General features: G+C 41.9%; 1 protein-coding gene across 1 annotated transcript in view; it reads right to left on the bottom strand.

Moving 5' to 3' along the window:
• The window catches only part of CCDC178 (coiled-coil domain containing 178), a 1,033,935-nt gene that overhangs the window by 923,608 nt on the left and 91,414 nt on the right, over positions 1 to 18,913 (bottom strand). The window contains exon 4 of the mRNA XM_085605687.1: positions 6,330 to 6,469. Within this exon, the coding sequence (XP_085461813.1) occupies positions 6,330 to 6,469 (140 nt within the window). The remainder of the gene's footprint in view (positions 1 to 6,329; positions 6,470 to 18,913) is intronic.

Below are 18,913 nucleotides of genomic sequence, written 5' to 3'. Positions count from 1 at the left end.
AAACTACGACCGGATAAACTCGCCCCATACTTGAAATCTATGTTTGAAGAGTCCAGGGAGGTGGGGGTATTGCCCAGGGAGCAGAGGATAGCCACCAATGTCGCTATTCCTAAAGAAGGAAAACCTCAAACGGACTGTGCCTCGTATAGGCCAATTTCTCTCCTCAACGCTGAGCCTAAAATACTAGCTAAACTCTTGGCCAATCGCTTAGTTAAAGTGATTAGTGGTTTAGTACATCCAGATCAATCCGGCTTTATGCCACATGGAAACACGGTCCTGAATCTGCGTAGAGTCCATGGAGTACTAGATAGAGCCCATACCCTCCGAGAGCCAGCAGTGATTGTGTCCTTGGACGAGACCATGGCCTTTGATACCATTGAGTGGCCTTACCTCTGGGCGGTTCTGGCACAGATGGGATTCGGCCCGAAGTACATCCAATGGGTGCGTCTTCTATATGCTGAACCTCTGGCTCAAGTGGTGGTAAACAACAAATTGTCGGCTCCCTTTAGGGCTTAGTCGGGGAACTCGTCAAGGTTGTCCGCTGTCCCCTCTTCTTTTCTCCCTGGCCCTGGAACCGCTGGCAGCCTGGATCAATTGGGACCCAATGATACTAGGATTGCGATGCTCCCCCGCCTGGGAGGACTGTATCTCCCATTATGCGGACGACATTTTACTTTATTTGGCCTCCCCTACTAAATCTCTGGTGGTGGTTCTGGACATTCTCGCAGTGTTCAGTAGATTCTCTGGGTTTTCCGTCAATTGGGGAAAGTCCCTGTTATTTGTTCTGAGGGGCAACCCACCCATCCCTCCTAAAAACTGCCCAATACAAATCAACACCGTTGGGTTTAAGTATTTGGTGATTTTCATCTCACTTGTACCCTCGGTTCGCTATGCCCAAAACCTCCTTCCCCCTCTTCGCAAACTAAAAAAGGATATTGCCAGATGGAAATCACTTCCCCTCTCCCTCTTGGGCAGGGCTGCCCTGTTCAAGATGATGTCCCTACCAAGGTTCCTCTATGCCCTGCAAAACACCCTTGACCCAGTTCCGGCACGCTATTTTAAGGAGATTGAGGGCCTACAGAGGGACCTGCTCTGGGATGGTAGAACTTGGATCGTCCTGAGTAAGTTAACGCTAAATTGGTATGATGGAGCAATAATTCTCCCTGATATCAAAAAATACTAGTGGCCATCTCATCTTGCAGACGTCAACCATGGCACATATGGTCGCGCTGATGATCCTGGCTACGCCATGGATAGATGGCTTCTTCCAGGTGGCAATTACAATAGAGCGTTGTATTCACGACCTAAACGATTTACCTTAATTGGCCCTACTAAACACTCTGTTCAAATTTGGCATGACGCCAATAACTCTCTTGTATGGAGACAGCGACTGACATTAGTCACCCCTCTTTGGGACTCTGAGAAACTGGGCGATTTGTGGAAAACAAAGGGGTTCGACGGGTGGGACCTTATTGGCATCTCGTATATTAAGGATGTCTGGGACGGTGGAGAGATCAAGTCCTTTGATACGCTTCAGATTGAATATGAGCTCGCAGACACAGAATGCTTTCGCTATGCACAGGTCCTACACTCCCTTCAGTCTTCTCTGCCTAAAGGGACTGTTCTCCTGGAGGCCTCCCCCCTGGAGGACAGAATCTTGGACGGCCACCTTCCCGACAAAACTATCTCATTAATTTATAAAAATGTAATCAACCACATGATAGACCCCCTCCAGACTTTGTGGGATAAGTGGGTGAAAGATGGGGTCGAGCTAGATAAAGAGGACTGGCAGGTGGCGGTATCCTCCCCCAGAGTTGTGGCTATCCCAGCGTGCCTGCGGTTGGTACAGCTGAAGATCCTTCATAGGATATACGTTACGGGACCCGATTAGTACACATGGGTGGTCTGGCACTGGAGAGTGCAAACGGCGCTGTGGCCTCATGGGCACGTTCATGCACATTATCTGGGAATGTGAACAAGTTAGCTCCTTTTGACTCAAGGTACATAACACGATCAATGAGGTGCTGCATGTCTGTCTCTGCCTGGAGGCGAGACGGTGCCTCTTATATATTTGGGAACCCATGAACCTAAACACTCACCAGACGCAGTGGGCCACACTAGGGTTCATGCTGACGAAAATAAATATTGCCCAACTATGGGGGGCAACTCACTCACCCACACTAGAGGCCTGGGAAAGGAACCTTGATTAGTGCATGTTTAGAGAAAACACAGTGTACTTGGCAAGGGGATGTCCCAAAAAGTGGTCCCGTATGTGGGGCCCGTGGAATACCTACCGAGGTGAGATCTGTGCACCGCCTCGATGTAATGAACGGGATGACTCACCCTCCCCGTGACGTTCCTCTCTTATGTAATGATTATGTAATTCTCCCTCTGTACTTACTGTAATGTCTACATTGTCCTATCCTCTGTACTGTCTTATTTTCACCGATGTCTGTTTAATAAAATTAAAAAAAAGAAGCGAGGAATCGCACCTTCATGCTTATGGCCCAACTGGGGAAATCATCAGTGAGTATTGATATAGTTAGCTCTTCACTCCTTTTCTATCGACAAGGGAGGATCAACGTTCTTACAGTCACATTTTAACACTCAAACAATCACCTAAGCATCCTCACTCCTCACCAAGCAGTCCGCCTACATTTTTCTACAGGTTTTTGAGCCATACAAGCCCCTTAATTACTTCAAGATGACGATCCTCTGAGGAAATCATGGACTTTGGAGACCTGTATCCCTAGTCAAGGAACTGAGGATTCTGGCTAATGTACTGGTTAAGCCTGGTTGCTTTGTGCTAGGCTACCAGAGGGTTAAGCACAGGTTAATTAGGAGTTTGCTTGTGACTTCACCCTGAGAGAAATTGTGGCTGCTGGTTGAGTAGGGTTTCTGCCCACTCTTAACCAGAAACCAATTTCCAACAGGATTTCTCTATGTTGTTTCCCAGTCGCTTTGATGCTGACTCTCCTGCACCCTGGCTCCATTCTGTTTTTTTCTCTCTTCCATGTCTTGATGGTCGTCTTCCCTGGTACGTGTGGCATCCCTGATTGCTTTGCTTTGTACGATTCTCTCACATATCCCCTAGGGGACATTGCCCTTCTATCGGTCCTCAGCGATGGTTCTTGCTGCTCCACGAATGCCCAATCATTCACAACCAGCAGTTGCCTTGCCCAGTAGTAAAATAACAGGTTGGGCAGTGCAATGCCCCTCTCATATTTATTCCTAGTGATTGTTGTTAATGCAATTTTCAGGGTTACCCCTTCCCATAATAGTGATTGTATGATGGCGTTTAATGTGTTGAAAAATGTATCTGGGATCTCATATGGCGTTTTCTGTAGCATAGTAACAAACATTGGCAGTGTGATCATTTTGAATAGGGCAGCTCATCCCATTAGAGACAATGGGAGCATCCTCCACTGTGCCACATCTGTTTTCTGCTCATCTAGAATACGGACAATGCTACGGCTGATAAATTCTTTGGGATCTACTTTTATAAATATCTCCAGTCATTTGAAACTCACACTAGGGGAAAATCCTATGTCTTTGGGGGCACCAATATGACAGCAAATATGCCACCTATTTGTGCAAGCTGACATGCACACCAGCAAATCTGGCAAATATGTCAAGTATTTAAATCTTCTGTGGGATCAACCTCTCTAAGTCATTAGCGTATAGGGAAATTACACCTTTCCAGTCTGAGTCACTGTGGAAGCCCTGCAACAGCATGTCTCATCTCACCCACCCTGCCAGGGTCTCTACTGCAAGAGCAAACAACAGGGGGGATAAGGGGCATCCCTGCCTCGTTCCATGCCCCAGCTGAAACACACTAGATATTGTCCCATTGATTGTACCTTTGCAGTGGAAAGGGTGTAGGGCAGCTGCACCCACTCTCAGAATTCCAGTCTAAATCCCATCTGCAGGTGAACCACCATCAGATAGGGCAATTCAAGGGAGTACAATGCCCTGTGGCCTCCAAAAAAGTTGACTACTGGGTCTTGCAGTCTATCCCGGTTTCCAAGAACCCCGTAAAAGCACCAGTTATTATAGCGGGTAGAACTGAGGGGCATAAAGCCTGATTGATCTGCAGCAATCGGTTTGCTGATCAGCTAATATAGGTGATTAGTTAACCCCAGGGGACATTCTTGGAAGGCCAACACTCCAGTACATTTTTGTTCTTGCACCCAGACTGTTTATCTCCCTGTCAACCTCAAACCACATCTGGAAGAGCCTCCAGTGCTTATCTTATGCTTTCAAGCCCACCTTTCAAGTTGCTGGAGCCGTAACATTGCACTGATTCTTACTCCATTATTGGGCCCAGTCCAGTGAGCCATATGCAACACCTTAGTCCCTGTGTAAGAACATAGCTGTAACGTCTTTGTTATTATGGGGTCCAGACTCCCTGTGTCCCTCAGGGCAGCATTCCATGGACTTAGCCACTGTCAAAAGCCCCAGCCCATACAACATGCCTCAGATACACCTCCTAGTTCAGGGACACTAATTAGTACTACAATGGACCCAAATGCCCAGTGTACCAACAGCCATAAACAATGGGAATGAAAGTGAACTTCTTGGGAGGCTGTTAAATATTTGGTTCCCTCTGGTAACCTTGTTTATAGTTGAACGCTCTTCTGCAAAAACATTTGCCCACTCACTTGTAGAGAGAATATACCGTATTTGTTTGTTCCATACTCATTTCCTCCATTTTGTCTTTCTCTACACCTTGTCCTGTTGTGATGCTCTCTTGAGCCCACTTTGGTTCTCCCTGTAGTTTTATATGTTACACATTTTAGCAGACTTTGTTTTAGCTAGATTGTTTATATATTTGCTAGCATGATATTCCACTACGGAGATGCTGCACGCTGTACATGCTCTATATTTCTAGGAAGCCTTTCCTGCAACTTTATCTGAACTTCTCGTTCAAGGCTAGGAACTGTGCATGATACTCTAGTGCTTACAATTGTCAACTCATAGACAGCTTCTAACAAGTAGGGGCACACCATTACATCAGTGCTGAACATCTACCACAGTAGATGTTTATTATATAAATACTGCAAATTACTCTTAAAGGTCAGCTGGCTTTCCAGCCACAACAGTCCTAGAACGGAAGCTGATTTTCAACATGCGACCGTGCTAATGCTGATTTTTCATCCTGATCCTGCAGAGGGGTATTTCCAATCCAACACCAGAACAAGTTACTCAGGTATGGGGTCTCAGGCTACCCCAAGAGATGAGGCAGAAGGTACCCCCTCTATGCTCTCAGATTAGCGGTGGTGTTAGGGAGGAATGTATAGGCTATACAGCGGTGGGATGCCCTTGGGTAGCTATGCGCTTAATAAATGTTTCTTTCATTTCATTTCATTTCACATACATACAGAATTAGCCAACCATGGTTGGATTGCTCATTCTGTTTACCATGTTCAAAATGCTGGTTACCTTGCTTTGCTTCATCTGCCTAATCATTGCAGCACATTCTTTCTATGCAAAACTGAGATTGTTTCAATAAACATATTGAAAACTTTTATTTGTATCTTTCTTGTGTTTATCTTGCCAACAAAAGGGGTACGATCTTGTTTCCACGATTCCCTTGAGGATCAGATGGTCCAGTACAAGGGTGCCAAATCATCTTTCCCTCTGGGTAGTTTAGGGGTGTGGGTGAGGCACTGTGAGCTAGCAAGGAATTAGGCCAACAGGTTATGATGGTGTGGAGGACTCGGTTCCAACATTTCTGATGTCCTGTTTTCCAAATACGCAGTCCTACCTTTCTAAGTGGGAACCTTATAACAGTCCACAGATTTGTTCCACTGGTGTACCATGCGAGGTGTTGTATGTCTTCTCATTCATCTAAACCCAGTTAGTGAATCTCTCTTTAAGAGCTTTGTATTTAGGAGTAATGCACACTTGCTACAATAATCAACCTCAGGGTGGAGAACACAGCACAGACAGTCCAGAGACACTATTATTTCTGTTCCTTTCTCCAGCTCTCAGGATGCATATTCCTTAATGGGCCAAAGTGATTTCAAGAAAGACAGTGTGGTAAAGACTCCTGTTTGCGCAACATAGCCTAGAAACCTGAACTAATGGGCCAAAATAGATCTGGAATATGTCTGTTGTGGGATTTCAAGGCAGGACATGTGTGTAATGTTCAGAAAGAGGTGCCCTTCTGGGGGACAGGGGGCGTATATTACCTATGCACAGCCTGGGAATAAGTTGCATGCAATGATTCTGGACAAATCAGCTCTTCACAAACACATTTTGGTTTACTAATGAAAGACCTGAAAAGATTTGCAAACAATGTATACATTACTCTGTAAATCCCCTACCTGTTCAAACCATTCTTTCATCTTCGCCTCCAGTGCCTCAATGTGATGAATGGCTTTGTTAACACAAGGTGAAGGGGTATTTACCAGAGCACAACTACGACGTTTGCTGGGGTGGCTCAAAACCGTGGCTTTATTTTTACCTGAAATCAAAAACAGAGAATTCTGCATGTAATTGGGATAAAATTGGTAGGAACTGTGCAGCCTTTTAAATTTACAGGCGACAGCTCTAATCCCGGTAAAGAGCTTCGGTATGATTCCCAAATGACATCTCGACATGCTCTATTAAATGCACATAAATTTAGCTTTGAGTTACAGCCTACTGGAATTTTAAACATCTGACATCAAATCATTCAAGCTTAAATGAAAACCTTACAAGGAATATTCAAGCAGGTTAACACAGGAAAGGAAAGACCGCAAGACATGACAGAGGATTCTCATAGCAATCTCTGTTCATAGCAATGTTTGAATTGCTCACAGAGGGATAAAAAAGGGTATTTTGCATGAAAATGCTGAATCCATCCTGATGAACACAATTCAGGTCCCAAGATGACACACAATGAAAGCTGTACTGACAGATGTCGATAAACCTCGATAGCCTCTCAGTTTCTAATAACTTAAAGCAGCTGTAAGAAATAATTTTAGTGGAAGAGAAAACTAACAGGAGCCATCAAAACACTGGATAAACCAACTTTAAAAAAGGGCGCAATGTATAAAAAGACTGGTCACAAATTATTCATGTATGTATGTGGCTTATCGCTAATTTTGCCATGAAAAACTATGACCTAATAGGTCAAACTGCGCAATAAATATTAATTAAGGAAGTCTCTATTTGCGACCTCCTGTGATTGGCTATAAAGAGTGATGGTGGTCTGCAAGAAATATCAAACAACGCCTCTGTGTTTGCACTTCCAAAATGGATCTTTTTTTTAACCAGCCTGTGTTTATTAAAGGAACCAGTGCTGCTTTAAAAAAATATAAGTTTCCTATTTGGGAATTGATGGGAAGGGACAGGTGGGGGTCCTCTGGACCACTCCCTGATCTCCCCAGGTCAATTGAGTCGATTCCCAAAGGGGAAGCTGTCCAACGGGGACATCCTACCCTTAACAAATCTGTTACCACCCCCTTTCAGGAATCAGTAACATTTCACTGCTTTGCAAACCGTTATTAGATCTCATGGTATGGTATTTAGGAAGGGACTCTCCTTTCACACCCCTTCCTCACTGCAATGCAAAATATGTTATGTTATGTTATGTTATTATTTGACAAAGCGCAAACAGCTGCCCCAGCAAAGAGGCGTCCCGGCGCTAAGAACCACGGAGACTCAACGGAGGACAGAAGGAAAACAGCTGGGAGGCCTAAGAGGAAGGGAATAGGTAGGTTTTAGCAGCTTTCCGGAAGGCGGACAGATTTTCCAATGAGTGGATGTTCACTGGCAGGGTGTTCCAAAGTTTGGCTCCCAACACCCTGAACGAACGTCCACCAGTGCGGGCTAGCTTTGTACGGGGTACCGTCAGCAGATGCTGGCCTAGAGAGCGCAAGTTGCGCTGTGGCACATAGGGTGTAAGGAGTGGCCGGAGAAGTTCTGGGCGTCCAGTTTTAAGGAATTTAAAGATCATGGTGAGAGCTTTAAACTGGATTCGGGATTCGATGGGAAGCCAGTGCAGCCTTCGAATTGTGGCTTTGGCTGAACATCTGCGGGGAAGGCCGACCAAGGTTCTTGCCGCGGTGTTCTGCACGCGTTGCAGTCGTGCTATCTCCGCTTTGTTGGCCCCCAGAAGTAAGACATTGGCGTAGTCCAAGCGGGAGAGAATTGTGGCTTGAACAATCATTTGGCGAACCTTGGAGTCAAAGAAGCCGAGTATAGGTTTGAGGCTCCTTAACAGGCCCACACAGGTGGCCGCTACCTTTTTTGTGTGGGTCTGGAAGTTTAGTAAGGAGTCCATCCAGACGCCAAGGTTTTTGACCAAGGATTTGGGGGGTGGAATGGTGCCCAGCGACGAAGGCCACCAGTGCTGGCTCCAGTGGCTAGTATTCTTTCCAAGGAGCAGCACCTCCGTCTTTCCTGCATTCAACTGCAGGCAGTTGTCTGTCATCCACTGGGCCACAGCAGCCAGACCATCTCTGAACCTTGTGGCAGAGGTAGAGGGACCTTCGGTGAGAGTGATGGCCAGCTGCGTGTCATCGGCGTATGACACCAGCGTGAGGTCCCATTCTCTGGCTACTACGGCAAGTGGTTGCACATATAGGTTGAAAAGGGATGGGCTGAGTGCAGAGCCCTGAGGGACTCCCTGTCCGATGGAATGGGACTGGGAGAGGAATGGAGGAGCTGAAACCCGAAAAGTTCTGTCTTTCAGGAAGGAGCGGAACCATTCCAAGGCAAGGCCTGAGATTCCATGTACATTTATTTTATAAAAAACATGTATTTCATCACATTTAAAAACATCACTTGATATTGATTTCCTGTTCTAATCAACAACCTGAGTCTAATCACATACAACATATAATAACTCGCAAATACAAAAAAAGCCTAAGACAAAATTGCAAATTTACCATAAACAAGTCAAATGATAAAATACACAACCCTATTATGAGCCCGCATAACAGAGAGAATACAACATGAAGAAGGCACTACACTTTGTCATAAACTATACATCCAATCTAAGACAGCTCTGGGGATTAAACACTTGTGAGATCTTAAACCATTTATCCTATCAAGTGGATATCCGTTTCTTTGGATTGTATTTGTTCTATGCGTCGACGCGTTTCGATGGGCTAAATTTATGCCGCCATCTTTGTCAAGACCAGTAATTGATGTTTTTCTCTTGTTCAGTGTTGATTTATAAATTTCCGCTAAGAAAGAAAAAGATTTCTAATTATATTTAGATGGGTTATCACCTACATCTATTTTATAACTGTTTCTACTGGGCTATGCCCTGTCCAGACTGGCCCTAATCCTTATATCATTATATCTGGAAAACTCCATGTTCAAGAATTTTTGAGGTACTATCACCTTCACTCCTAGCACTTAAGGCATTATGTTACTTATGTTCATATTGATACTACATGTTCATATTTTTGCGGTCTACATTCATTGAATATTCTCACCTGAGTATATTTTACTCTTTGTTCCTTATTGATACAACCCACTGCGGATGATTGGGCGACACTTCTTGTGTAACAGGAATTAATGTTCCACCTTCCTTCTTCACCTATATGCAATCTGTAAAGCATATAAATTCCCTCATGTCCATTCTTTTTCATGTTAACTCAACTACACTGCCTCACTCAATGCCTATAGATTGTATAGTTCGGGTATGATTTACATTCTTACCGTTAGGCTTGTGTAATACCGCATACGGCTTGTCAGGGAAATAGGGCACTGTTCTTTATCTGTTCAAGAGGCTCAGCTATTGTTGTCCGTTTATCGTGATCTATAATACATACATATTATGGTCATATCCCTGTTATGTACGACCTCCTCCATTCCTATCGTTTGCCCTTTGTTGTATGAAGTTTTTTCCTACCTTTTTCGTGGCGTTTATACTATGGCCCGCATGTCGTTCCTTTTCTTCCAATTTAGAGCAGGTACACTTGAGACCTGTTCGAGGACCGGCAATGGATGGAGCGTCCTCCCTGTTTGACAATTCCCCTATTCTGAGATGAAAAAAATGGTTCTGAAATTAATATTGGGGAAATTTTAGGAGTGTGCCCCCTACGAAGTTTTTATCCCATTACAGCGAAAAACGACTGATTTCACTGTTAGGTTTTCCTCCTCGTTAATCTTACCTTGGAGATACAGGTTCTATCGTCCATGCGGGGATAATTCCTAGATGCGGTTTGTAATTACCGCTATTACCTCCCGATGTCCTCTATTTGTTTTAACAAACTCCCATTCTGATTGGTTACCTTCATCTTGTGAATTATCATGGGCCAATCCCCTTGTCTCATTCATGTAGCTTGTAGTTATTACATGTTATCTGCCTGCTCATACGCAGATGCAAACATGATGTATTCTGATTTTAAAGTAGAACCCCGTTCATTGGTTCTCATATACCCACATCCATCTAGTGGTTTTGTTTTCCTCGTCTTTTTTTTGTTGGGAATGATTTCAATTAAAACTTTACGAGTTTGTTCCACAACTCAGGTTAATACAAGAAAAAAAAAAAACGAATTTTGTTCATATTTGTCTCTATTGCGTCTATTTTTGTTTTATTGTTGTTTTATTGTTTCCTCACTACCTTAAATAGTAATATGTGTCTGCTCACCCTCCATATAGCCTTTGTGTACTTAAGGAATGTGGGTAATACGTATTACTCGACAACGTCCGCCACATTTTATTATCTATAGAGAGGAAAGGCCAACTACCCCTTACCTCTAGTGGTTTATCCTGACAACATTTTATACACATACTATGTGTGTTGAAAAGGATATATATATCCTAACCACCCTGTTCTAACCAGTGTCCCTGTTTAGTCGAGATCTTGCTAACCGAAATTGCGATGGCATAAATATTCTCAATTATCACGAAAACTCAGGTATTAACCGGATTGAATATGAAAACCTCACAACTACAGATATATGGGAGCATTCCTCACACCGACTACTAAGGTCTGACGGTTGCAAATAAATACCCAGGCGATGTCACAGAGCTATTAATACAGTTGGAACTATCTGCAACCCAATAGAGCAAATGCTCTCTCCAATGTCTATTATCTTGTAATGATGCTCATCCAATCTTCTTTGGAATTGAGGCCCCTATCTACTGTGTTCAAATAACACATGAACCACTGTTCACGTTGTTTTCTTCGGGTGTTAGGGTCCCCTCCTCTCCTGTTGACTGTGATTTTTTCTAAGATGAACCATTTGAATTCATTACAATCGTGTTTGAATTTCCCATAATGGTCTGTAAGTGGAGCCTTATCTTTCATATTCCTAATAGCAGACCTGTGTTCAGACAGGCGGGTGCGAAGTTCTCTGCCTGTCTCGCCTACATAGCCCAATCCACACGGGCAAATGAGGAGATAGACAACATTTCTGCTACGGCAGTTATTAAGTGTTTTTGCCCATATGTTCTTCTGGTTATATGTGATACTTTTAGCTTCCAAACACTGTGCACAAGTCGAACAAGAGCCACATTTGTAGTTCCCTTTGGCTTTTTCACCTGCCAGTGTGGTTTGGGTGTCATGATTCTGTTTGTAAGTCTTCACCAGGGAGTTACGGATGGTTTTATTCCGTCTAAATGAAAAAAGGTGTTTTTCTAATCTACTTTCTGCTTCATAGTTGAGAATTTTCCAATTTCTGTTAACTATGTTCTTAATTCTATTGCTTATATTGGAAAATTGTGAAACAAAGACAATTCTACCACTCGATATGTCTTTTTTGTTTTTATTTTTGTTGGTCTCTAATAGACATTCTCGGTTGTAGAACCTCGCCCTTTTTAAGGAATGCTTTATTAGTTTCCTTGGATATCCTCTCGCTTTTAATTTATTTGTTAGGATTTCCGCATGGCGGTAGAAGTCATCCAAGGTCGTGCAGTTGCGTCTCAATCTTAAAAATTCACCGAAGGCGATGTTATCTTTTTGGGAACGAGGGTGATTGCTATCATATGTGAGTAAGGTGTTTTTATCAGTGGGCTTTGTAAAAAGCTCCATCTGTAACGAGTTTGCCACATTTTTAATTTTGATGTCCAGAAAATCTACATACGAGTTGCTGTAATTCGCTGTAAATTTAAGATTTTGATCACCTAAATTGATCCAGTCTAGAAAAGATTCTAACTCATGGCTGTCACCGTTCCAGATAAAAATAATATCGTCTATGAAGCGGTGCCATCCCTGTACATTCTCAAAATATGGAGCCATCTCGTTGAAGATGTGTTTCTGTTCGAAATTGCTGACATAGATGCATGCCAGACTGGGAGCACAGGTAGCCCCCATGCTGGTCCCTTTCACCTGTATGTAGGCATCATTTTTGAATAAAAAAATATTGTTCTTGAGAACCATTTCTACACAAGAAACTATAAAGTTTTTATTAGCCCCTTCCAAGTTTTCTTTCTCAAGGGTATCTGCCACCACCCTGATGGTGTCATTTTGGGGGATATTTGTATATAATGCTTCAATGTCTAGGGTGACCAAAACTTGGGTCACCCCATTGAAGCTCTGCCCTTCAAAAATAGAAATCGCATGGGCTGTGTCTTTGATATAAGACCTCTGTTTCTGTACTATCGGTTTTAGGAAATGGTCAACATATCTGCTTAAGGGTTCCAACATCGAGCCTATACTGCTGACTATAGGCTTCATCGGGGGGTTGTTTATACTTTTATGGATTTTCGGTAGACCGTAAATGGCCGGTGTTATTGGATGCGCATTCAATAGAAATTTATACTCATTTTCGCAAATCCATCCCTCGTCTAGTCCCTGTTTCAGAAGAGAAGCCACTTCCTTCTTTAAGTCTTCTATGGCACTAAGATGAATAGGACTATAATGGTCCCTCACCTCGAGGAGATTCCTCATCCTTTTTTCATAATCACTGGAGTCAAAAATTACAACTCCCCCGCCTTTATCGGCGGGTTTAATGACAATCTCATCACACTCCTGCAATGCTTTCAATGCCTTTTTGTGTTCCAAGGATAAATTATAATTGTTATATTTTGGCATGGTGTTACTCATATTTTTAATCTCCATTTCAACAACCCTTTCAAAAATCTCCACATTTTTGTCTACTTGTCCCAAATTTGGGGTAAATGTGGATTTCGGTTTGAAACCAGAAACATTTCTTGGTTGTATATACTCCTTATCTTCAAAAAATCTATTCAGTCTAACTTTCCTAAAGAACATCTTTAGATCACTTTCCAGCTCATATGTGTTATGGGGGGCTGTTGGTGCAAAGCTAAATCCCTTTTTTAAAATGTATTCTTCATCTTTCGTTAGAATCTTATTTGACAAATTTATAATAGGTAATTCCTCTATCTCCAGTATTGTCTGCTCCTGGTTGTCAGATATTCCTGCCCTGCATTCTGAGGTTGATGGTTCCTCGGGGGTTCCTGCCGGTTGTAGTTCCTGTAACCCCTTAGTCCCCGATTTTGGCGCCTGCCTAAAAAAGGTTCCCTGTCAAATGCTGGTGTGGGTCTGCTGTTATGTTCACCCTCTTGTTCTTCCTCGCTACTGGAGCCTGATGTCTCCGAGAAGGTTACCCGTTTGTTACCACCTCTTGAGTATACAGGTCTTATGTATTGGGGTTTTTCCCACCTTTGGTCTTGCCTATTTTTATAATAATCTTTCCCCAAGTATGGATATACTACTTCTTCATTATATCTTTCTATGTCCTTTCTTAATTTCTTCGTTTTTTTATTGGTTAAGTAGTCTCGATAGCTGTTAGTGTCACTCTCTAATTCTTCTATCTTTTTCTTAGCTTCTTCTAAGGCTGAACTTTGTCTTAGTTGTATCTCCAAATCTTCTATTTGTTTCCTTTCTATTTCTATTAGTTCTTGGGCTGTCTCAATAATGAGAATAAGCCAATCTCGGCTACAGCGATTGGCTATATGTGTCCAAGTTTCTAAAAATTTGGGATTCTCTATAAAAAGTCCAGGCTCATTCCTTACTTGCAGACCGATAGGAATTACCCCAGCCATCAAATATTCAATTAAGAATTCCGCATGTAATTCGGTGCGGATCAGTTTCTTTTTAGCATTCAGAATTTTTATCAGTTGTTCATGACTTGTATTTTTCAGGGCGGTCATATTGCCACTGCGAGGATTTAGGCTAATAAGCCTGTTAAACTGATCCTCTGAAAATCCAAAGAATTACATGCGGAATTCTTAATTGAATATTTGAAGGCTGGGGTAATTCCAATCGCTGTAGCCGAGATTGGCTTATTCTCATTATTGAGACAGCCCAAGAACTAATAGAAATAGAAAGGAAACAAATAGAAGATTTGGAGATACAACTAAGACAAAGTTCAGCCTTAGAAGAAGCTAAGAAAAAGATAGAAGAATTAGAGAGTGACACTAACAGCTATCGAGACTACTTAACCAATAAAAAAACGAAGAAATTAAGAAAGGACATAGAAAGATATAATGAAGAAGTAGTATATCCATACTTGGGGAAAGATTATTATAAAAATAGGCAAGACCAAAGGTGGGAAAAACCCCAATACATAAGACCTGTATACTCAAGAGGTGGTAACAAACGGGTAACCTTCTCGGAGACATCAGGCTCCAGTAGCGAGGAAGAACAAGAGGGTGAACATAACAGCAGACCCACACCAGCATTTGACAGGGAACCTTTTTTAGGCAGGCGCCAAAATCGGGGACTAAGGGGTTACAGGAACTACAACCGGCAGGAACCCCCGAGGAACCATCAACCTCAGAATGCAGGGCAGGAATATCTGACAACCAGGAGCAGACAATACTGGAGATAGAGGAATTACCTATTATAAATTTGTCAAATAAGATTCTAACGAAAGATGAAGAATACATTTTAAAAAAGGGATTTAGCTTTGCACCAACAGCCCCCCATAACACATATGAGCTGGAAAGTGATCTAAAGATGTTCTTTAGGAAAATTAGACTGAATAGATTTTTTGAAGATAAGGAGTATATACAACCAAGAAATGTTTCTGGTTTCAAACCGAAATCCACATTTACCCCAAATTTGGGACAAGTAGACAAAAATGTGGAGATTTTTGAAAGGGTTGTTGAAATGGAGATTAAAAATATGAGTAACACCATGCCAAAATATAACAATTATAATTTATCCATGGAACACAAAAAGGCATTGAAAGCATTGCAGGAGTGTGATGAGATCGTCATTAAACCCGCCGATAAAGGCGGGGGAGTTGTAATTTTTGACTCCAGTGATTATGAAAAAAGGATGAGGAATCTCCTCGAGGTGAGGGACCATTATAGTCCTATTCATCTTAGTGCCATAGAAGACTTAAAGAAGGAAGTGGCTTCTCTTCTGAAACAGGGACTAGACGAGGGATGGATTTGCGAAAATGAGTATAAATTTCTATTGAATGCGCATCCAATAACACCGGCCATTTACGGTCTACCGAAAATCCATAAAAGTATAAACAACCCCCCGATGAGGCCTATAGTCAGCAGTATAGGCTCGATGTTGGAACCCTTAAGCAGATATGTTGACCATTTCCTAAAACCGATAGTACAGAAACAGAGGTCTTATATCAAAGACACAGCCCATGCGATTTCTATTTTTGAAGGGCAGAGCTTCAATGGGGTGACCCAACTTTTGGTCACCCTAGACATTGAAGCATTATATACAAATATCCCCCAAAATGACACCATCAGGGTGGTGGCAGATACCCTTGAGAAAGAAAACTTGGAAGGGGCTAATAAAAACTTTATAGTTTCTTGTATAGAAATGGTTCTCAAGAACAATATTTTTTTATTCAAAAATGATGCCTACATACAGGTGAAAGGGACCAGCATGGGGGCTACCTGTGCTCCCAGTCTGGCATGCCTCTATGTCAGCAATTTCGAACAGAAACACATCTTCAACGAGATGGCTCCATATTTTGAGAATGTACAGGGATGGCACCGCTTCATAGACGATATTATTTTTATCTGGAACGGTGACAGCCATGAGTTAGAATCTTTTCTAGACTGGATCAATTTAGGTGATCAAAATCTTACATTTACAGCGAATTACAGCAACTCGTATGTAGATTTTCTGGACATCAAAATTAAAAATGTGGCAAACTCGTTACAGATGGAGCTTTTTACAAAGCCCACTGATAAAAACACCTTACTCACATATGATAGCAATCACCCTCGTTCCCAAAAAGATAACATCCCCTTCGGTGAATTTTTAAGATTGAGACGCAACTGCACGACCTTGGATGACTTCTACCGCCATGCGGAAATCCTAACAAATAAATTAAAAGCGAGAGGATATCCAAGGAAACTAATAAAGCATTCCTTAAAAAGGGCGAGGTTCTACAACCGAGAATGTCTATTAGAGACCAACAAAAATAAAAACAAAAAAGACATATCGAGTGGTAGAATTGTCTTTGTTTCACAATTTTCCAATATAAGCAATAGAATTAAGAACATAGTTAACAGAAATTGGAAAATTCTCAACTATGAAGAAGAAAGTAGATTAGAAAAACCCCTTTTTTCATTTAGACGGAATAAAACTATCCGTAACTCCCTGGTGAAGACTTACAAACAGAATCATGACACCCAAACCACACTGGCAGGTGAAAAAGCCAAAGGGAACTACAAATGTGGCTCTTGTTCGACTTGTGCATAGTGTTTGGAAGCTAAAAGTATCACATATAACCAGAAGAACATATGGGCAAAAACACTTAATAACTGCCGTAGCAGAAATGTTGTCTATCTCCTCATTTGCCCGTGTGGATTGGGCTATGTAGGCGAGACAGGCAGAGAACTTCGCACCCGCCTGTCTGAACACAGGTCTGCTATTAGGAATATGAAAGATAAGGCTCCACTTACAGACCATTATGGGAAATTCAAACACGATTGTAATGAATTCAAATGGTTCATCTTAGAAAAAATCACAGTCAACAGGAGAGGAGGGGACCCTAACACCCGAAGAAAACAACGTGAACAGTGGTTCATGTGTTATTTGAACACAGTAGATAGGGGCCTCAATTCCAAAGAAGATTGGATGAGCATCATTACAAGATAATAGACATTGGAGAGAGCATTTGCTCTATTGGGTTGCAGATAGTTCCAACTGTATTAATAGCTCTGTGACATCGCCTGGGTATTTATTTGCAACCGTCAGACCTTAGTAGTCGGTGTGAGGAATGGTCCCATATATCTGTAGTTGTGAGGTTTTCATATTCAATCCGGTTAATACCTGAGTTTTTGTGATAATTGAGAATATTTATGCCATCGCAATTTCGGTTAGCAAGATCTCGACTAAACAGGGACACTGGTTAGAACAGGGTGGTTAGGATATATATATCCTTTTCCACACACATAGTATGTGTATAAAATGTTGTCAGGATAAACCACTAGAGGTAAGGGGTAGTTGGCCTTTCCTCTCTATAGATAATAAAATGTGGCGGACGTTGTCGAGTAATACGTATTACCCACATTCCTTAAGTACACAAAGGCTATATGGAGGGTGAGCAGACACATATTACTATTTAAGGTAGTGAGGAAACAATAAAACAACAATAAAACAAAAATAGACGCAATAGAGACAAATATGAACAAAATTCGGGTTTTTTTTTGTTTTTTTTTCTTGTATTAACCTGAGTTGTGGAACAAACTCGTAAAGTTTTAATTGAAATCATTCCCAACAAAAAAAAGACGAGGAAAACAAAACCACTAGATGGATGTGGGTATATGAGAACCAATGAACGGGGTTCTACTTTAAAATCAGAATACATCATGTTTGCATCTGCGTATGAGCAGGCAGATAACATGTAATAACTACAAGCTACATGAATGAGACAAGGGGATTGGCCCATGATAAGTCACAAGATGAAGGTAACCAATCAGAATGGGAGTTTGTTAAAACAAATAGAGAACATCGGGAGGTAATAGCGGTAATTACAAACCGCATCTAGGAATTATCCCCGCATGGACGATAGAACCTGTATCTCCAAGGTAAGATTAACGAGGAGGAAAACCTAACAGTGAAATCAGTCGTTTTTCGCTGTAATGGGATAAAAACTTCGTAGGGGGCACACTCCTAAAATTTCCCCAATATTAATTTCAAAACCATTTTTTTCATCTCAGAATAGGGGAATTGTCAAACAGGGAGGACGCTCCATCCATTGCCGGTCCTCGAACAGGTCTCAAGTGTACCTGCTCTAAATTGGAAGAAAAGGAACGACATGCGGGCCATAGTATAAACGCCACGAAAAAGGTAGGAAAAAACTTCATACAACAAAGGGCAAACGATAGGAATGGAGGAGGTCGTACATAACAGGGATATGACCATAATATGTATGTATTATAGATCACGATAAACGGACAACAATAGCTGAGCCTCTTGAACAGATAAAGAACAGTGCCCTATTTCCCTGACAAGCCGTATGCGGTATTACACAAGCCTAACGGTAAGAATGTAAATCATACCCGAACTATACAATCTATAGGCATTGAGTGAGGCAGTGTAGTTGAGTTAACATGAAAAAGAATGGACATGAGGGAATTTATATGCTTTACAGATTGCATATAGGTGAAGAAGGAAGGTGGAACATTAATTCCTGTTACACAAGAAGTGTCGCCCAATCATCCGCAGTGGGTTGTATCAATAAGGAACAAAGAGTAATATATACTCAGGTGAGAATATTCAATGAATGTAGACCGCAAAAATATGAACATGTAGTATCAATATGAACATAAGTAACATAATGCCTTAAGTGCTAGGAGTGAAGGTGATAGTACCTCAAAAATTCTTGAACATGGAGTTTTCCAGATATAATGATAAAAGGATTAGGGCCAGTCTGGACAGGGCATAGCCCAGTAGAAACAGTTATAAAATAGATGTAGGTGATAACCCATCTAAATATAATTATAAATCTTTTTCTTTCTTAGCGGAAATTTATAAATCAACACTGAACGAGAGAAAAACATCAATTACTGG

The sequence above is a fragment of the Triturus cristatus genome, chromosome 5_1 (assembly GCF_964204655.1).
Source record: "Triturus cristatus chromosome 5_1, aTriCri1.1, whole genome shotgun sequence".
Classification (NCBI taxonomy): domain Eukaryota; kingdom Metazoa; phylum Chordata; class Amphibia; order Caudata; family Salamandridae; genus Triturus; species Triturus cristatus.
The sequence above is the reverse complement of the archived record's forward strand: the minus strand, read 5'-3'. Positions and strand labels throughout refer to the sequence as shown.